At 58.4% G+C, this 5,000-nt stretch overlaps 1 protein-coding gene across 1 annotated transcript in view; it reads left to right on the top strand.

The window, feature by feature from the left end:
- The first annotated feature begins 1,505 nt into the window (after positions 1-1,505).
- The window catches only part of UNCX (UNC homeobox), a 4,337-nt gene continuing 842 nt past the window's right edge, over positions 1,506-5,000 (top strand). The window contains exons 1-3 of the mRNA XM_027726239.2: positions 1,506-1,828; positions 2,951-3,126; positions 4,770-5,000. The exon at positions 4,770-5,000 is cut by the window's right edge and continues 842 nt beyond it. Coding sequence (XP_027582040.1) covers positions 1,579-1,828; positions 2,951-3,126; positions 4,770-5,000 — 657 coding nt within the window. The 5' untranslated portion in view covers positions 1,506-1,578. The remainder of the gene's footprint in view (positions 1,829-2,950; positions 3,127-4,769) is intronic.

Genomic DNA, 5,000 nt, shown 5'->3' with positions numbered 1-5,000 from the left:
AATTCCCCACGAACCTCCCAGGAAGATTTAAAGAGTTTTCCCCTGTTTGATTTCCCAACCCGGCTCTTTCCCTCTCCTCTTTGTTAAACGCAAACGCTGCTTCTCCCCGCGCCCCTCTTCCCTTCCCACCTTCCCGGGAGCGGGGGGGAGCCCTACCGGGGGTCGCCAGGTTGATTCCCCCCCGGGCCCAGGGGACCGAGAGCTCCGTTTCCAGCGGGCTCAGGATGGGAGGGGCTGGAAAGCACCCCCCGCAACCTCCCCCCAGCAGCTTGGAAAGTGTTTCTCTAACCGGGAGAGGGCACAAAACTGGGGGTCCCCAGCCCCGTGCTCTGCCGGAGAACCATCCCTTGAATTATTCGCCGGGGGAATCTATCAATGTTTTACTTGAGTGGAAACTTCTAAGGGGACGTAATTTAATTAGGACAAATTTGGCGGCTGTTTGGGAGCTGTGAATGACTGGCGGGACGAAACGCGGGGTGTGCGATGGGCTGCTTCGCGGGGGGCGTGGGGGGAAGGTGAAAGGGGAGGGATAGAGGGATGGGAACTTCGTTGGGGTTTGATTTTTTTTTTAAATTATTATTACTAATAATAATTTGGCCTCCTCTTTAGCGAACAGAGGCTGCTTCTGTTTGTGTCTGCACTCACAATTCAAAGGTTGTGATTGCTGCCGGAGAGGGGGGTGTCCGTGGCCAAATGGATAGGAGATTGCATTAATTATGATTTCGATTGATATGTTCAGATCTCCTCCCAAACGCTGCAAGCGGCTCTTCCTTTTTTATTTCCCCTCCTCTTCCTTCCCCCCCACCCCATTTTTTCCCTCTGCCCCCCTCCCCTCTCCCCTGTTATAGAGCCGGAGAGGAGATGAAAAGGCTTGTAGTTTTAAATTCAATGTGACAGCTCTGGAAAGAGCGGATGATGAATCTCCTATTATTGGATCAGTCTATTTGCCGCTCAATGTCTCTCTGTAATTGGAGCAACATCACTTTAAAGGTTCAGAGAGTAGAGCATTTCTGGTGAAAAATCCCCACAACACGCTGGTGAATGTTTTAAAGGGAAATCTATTAGTGATTTGGCGAGGGGAGGGGACAAGGGGGAAGAGGGTGGGTTGGAGGGGTGGGGGGGAGGCTGTGTGTGTGTAACTCCGACTGTTTAGTATTTAACCGGGTATCAGCAGATCCGCGCGTTTCCCCCCGCCGCACCCCCCTGCCCGCCCGGCCCCCGCCGCCCTCCTCGGGCTGGAGTTCGTATCAAAGCCCCCCTCGTTGTGTTGTGACAGCTCTGATATTGTTTATTGAGGCTGGATGTCAGGTATAATTAGCAATCGATATGGAAAACGTTTGCTCCCCACACTGGCACGTCTCTGACGTCAGGACCGATTAACGTTTCTTATTGGTCCCAAATTCCCCCAGCCTGAGCTAATTATTGGGAGCCTGATGTTGATAAAGTTAAAGCGCCCGGCGCCCTGCAGCATGAGCCCCTCGCCGCGCCGCCTCCTCCGCCAGCAGCACCCCCGGCCCCAGCCGCCCCGCCGCCAGCGCCCCCAGCCCCGCCGGCACCCCCCGCCCTAGAGCCGCCCCCATGATGGACAGCCGCATCCTGGAGCATCCTCATGCCCAGTTCGGGGGGATGGTGGGCTTCCCTTACCCGCTCGGGCACCACCACGTCTACGAGCTGGCCGGGCATCAGCTGCAGTCGGCGGCCGCCTCCGTCCCCTTCTCCATCGATGGATTACTGAGCGGCTCCTGCGCCGCCTCCGTGGTCAACCCGGCGCCGCTCATCCCCTCCGGCTGTGGGGTGAGCGGGGACAGCCAGCCCTTCAAGCTCGCAGGTAGGAGCGACCCCGTGTCGCGTGTTCCCCCCCCGCCACCCCGCGACCCGACCGTCGCTCCCCGCCCGGAGCGTGTCAGCGCGGAGGAGGAAAAGCACCGCACGCCCCGTATCCCCCCTATCCCCATCTACGGATATTGGGGTGTCTGGTGGGGGGGAGGGAGGCTGTGCTGACCCCTGAGGGGGCGGACAGGACGGGGCGTGGGGCCTCGGGCCGAGCGCCGGGAGCATCCCCCGTTCCCATCGGCGCTGGGCCACGCGTGTGCCCTGAACAATAGCGGGCCCGGCCCGGTGCCTCCCCCCAAAGTTCATCGAGTGGGAGCTCAGATCATACCCTTAAAAATAATAATAAAAATAATAATGGGAATCACTGGCATTTGGGAAATGAAGAGCGATAATTATTATTTTTTTTAAAACGATTTAACCGAAAGGAAGCGCTCTCCTTCCTTCTCTCCCCGCCGGCCTGTGGCACCGCTATTGTTCAGCTATTAAAACATTCCGTCGACCCAACATCCTTCTGATTAATCTTGAGGCTGCCCCACTCTGCACCTCAACTAAATACAAATTGTTATTATTTTTCGTAATTTCCACACCTGGCAGAAAACGTTAAGGGAGGTGCAGCCAGGGCTGAAAATCCCCAACCCGGAGTTGTGCATACTCGAAGAGGCTGCGAACACCCCAGCCCAATACTCACCCGTGTTCGGGGGTCTGCGGGAGGCCCAGGGGCCGCCCTGCCCTCGGGGTCCCTCATGGGACCGGGCCGTGAGCTGTGACCCACGCAGGTGCTCCCGGGGGGGCTGGGGAAGGGAAGGAAAGGGTGGGTTTTAATTTTTTTTTTAATGAAACCTTCGGTGGTTGGCGCAAATATTGGAACTTCTCTCTCTCTCTCTGCCAGCTGAGTGCCTGTGGAGAGCTTCCTTCAGGAATAAATGTTCTGTAAAGTACATTTTCGGAGGAGGCGAGGGCAGATCGGGTTCCTCCCCATTTTTAGCGCAGGTGTGTGTTTAATCCCGCTCTTTTACCACCGCTACCGAGCACAAAAGTTAAAAGGCTCCTGTGAATGGCAGGGAGGGGGGGAGAAGGCCTGTCTCCCGGGGACCTGAGGGTATTTCTGCCTTTTCAGACTCGGGTGACCCGGACAAAGAAAGTCCTGGCTGTAAAAGAAGACGAACTCGCACCAATTTTACTGGCTGGCAGCTCGAGGAGCTGGAAAAGGCGTTTAATGAGAGTCATTACCCGGACGTGTTTATGCGAGAAGCTCTGGCTCTCAGGCTGGACTTGGTGGAGTCCAGAGTGCAGGTAAAAAACGTGCTCCCCCTTCCCTTTCCCCCCCACCCTCTCCCTGGGCCGAGCGGTCCCTGGGGAGGCCTCTTGGACCCGCATCCCTGCTCCGGGACGGGCCCTGTGCGCTTGGGCCCGCAGCCCCGCACCTCCCGGCCCTTTTGTTCCCTGCCTTGCATTGCTGCTTGATGGTTTATTTTGTCATTATAATTATTATAATTTTTTTTAATCTTGCAAAACGGGCAGCCTGGCTTCCCTAAACGTTTTTCTAGCATGTTTTTTCCACTGTAAACATTTTTCTTAAATGAGTCAAGGGCGAGAAAATTAGCATGCAAATATGAGGCGTAATCACGGGCCAGGGTATGCTGGAGAACGTCAATAAAGCTCGTAGGTGCGTCGAGAGCGCGTGGAACTTGTAAAACTTAATTTTAACGAGCTTCTCAGGCCCTTGGAGGTGCGGGACGGGGAGGGGAAGCACCGATCTGCTTCAATTGATCTTCGAAAAAATAAATGGGAATCGGATGGGGAAAGGGGTTGCGGGATGGCTGTTGGATCTCCAGATGCTGGTTTTATGCCGCGGTGGCTGCGAGTGGGAGGCGAGGCCGAGCTGCGGCCCCGCATCCTGCCGGGACCCGCCGCCGTGCGCAGGTGGGCGGCTTCGCGTTGGCCGCGTGTGCACGGAATGCGTCTTTAAACCCATCCCAGGCGTCGGTGACGGTCCCCCCGGGATAAGCCAGCGCCGTCGGCCGCGGTTCCTCCGTAGGCTTTGCCTCACAGTGTCTTTCCCAGCCGTTTTCCCTCCCGCGCCGGCTCCCAGAGCCGCCTCTCGCCCTGCCCGGGGTCGCGGCAGCCTTCGGGGGCCAGGCCGGGGGAAGGATCCGGGAACGGGCGCTGGTATCCCCACGGTGCTTCCGAGCTGGTGTCGTGGTCCGGCCGGGAATCGGTGCTGCCAGCAGCCCCGAAGGGCCGCGGGTGCGAGGAGGGGCACGTGTGCCCGAGGGCTGCGGGGACACCGGGGACCCGCCAAAGCAGGCAGGAGCAGGGACGGAGCAGAGAAGATTTGATTTTTTTTTTTTTTTTTTCTCTCCTATGATCTCTCTATAACAAATCCAACCCGCACTTTGGGCTGATCCAACCCCTGTGCTCCGTCTCCCAGGAAGGGTAGTAGGTCCAAACCCCGCACGTCTGGGCGAGGCGTCGTCCGTCGTGTCCCCCCCCCCCCCGCACCCCCTCACCTCCGGCCGCTTATTGTGCCGTGTTTATCGCATTTTGCGTGCTGCTGCGGGAGGATCGGGCCCCGATCGGTGCTTCTGCACCCCTCGATCACGGCAAAGAGCCGGGGGAGGCTGTGTAATCCCTTCCCCTCCCCTCGGCGCCGGTGCGGGCAGGGTGCAGCGTGTGTGTGCGTGTGTGTGCACCCCCCCCCCCTTTTTTTTTCCCTACCCTGTTAATAAAGAAGTCTGGATATCTTCCTGTCCCCTCCCTTGCTCTCTGTCTCGCAGAGGCCCAGTCCTGTGGATGGGGACTACCGGCACCTCGAAGGGGTGGACGGGGGAGGCCTGAGCTGCGCTTCTCCCCTCCGCTCCCCCCTCCCACCGCCCTGGCCACCGCGCGGGGCCGGTGAGCTGGGTGTTAATTGCTTCTCGTTGTTCGGTGTGTAGGTCTGGTTCCAAAACCGCCGGGCCAAATGGAGAAAGAAAGAGAACACGAAGAAGGGCCCGGGGCGGCCGGCTCACAACTCCCACCCCACGACGTGCAGCGGGGAGCCCATGGACCCCGAGGAGATCGCCCGCAAGGAGCTGGAGAAGATGGAGAAGAAGAAGCGCAAGCACGAGAAGAAGCTGCTCAAAAGCCAAAGCCGTCACCCGCACTCGCCCAGCGCCCTCTCCCTC

This window comes from Pipra filicauda, unplaced genomic scaffold, assembly GCF_003945595.2.
Source record: "Pipra filicauda isolate LSUMZ 115617 unplaced genomic scaffold, ASM394559v2 scaffold129_size2064235_pilon, whole genome shotgun sequence".
Taxonomy (NCBI): Eukaryota; Metazoa; Chordata; class Aves; order Passeriformes; family Pipridae; genus Pipra; species Pipra filicauda.
Note: the sequence above shows the minus strand (reverse complement) of the source record. Positions and strands in the feature narration are given on the sequence as shown.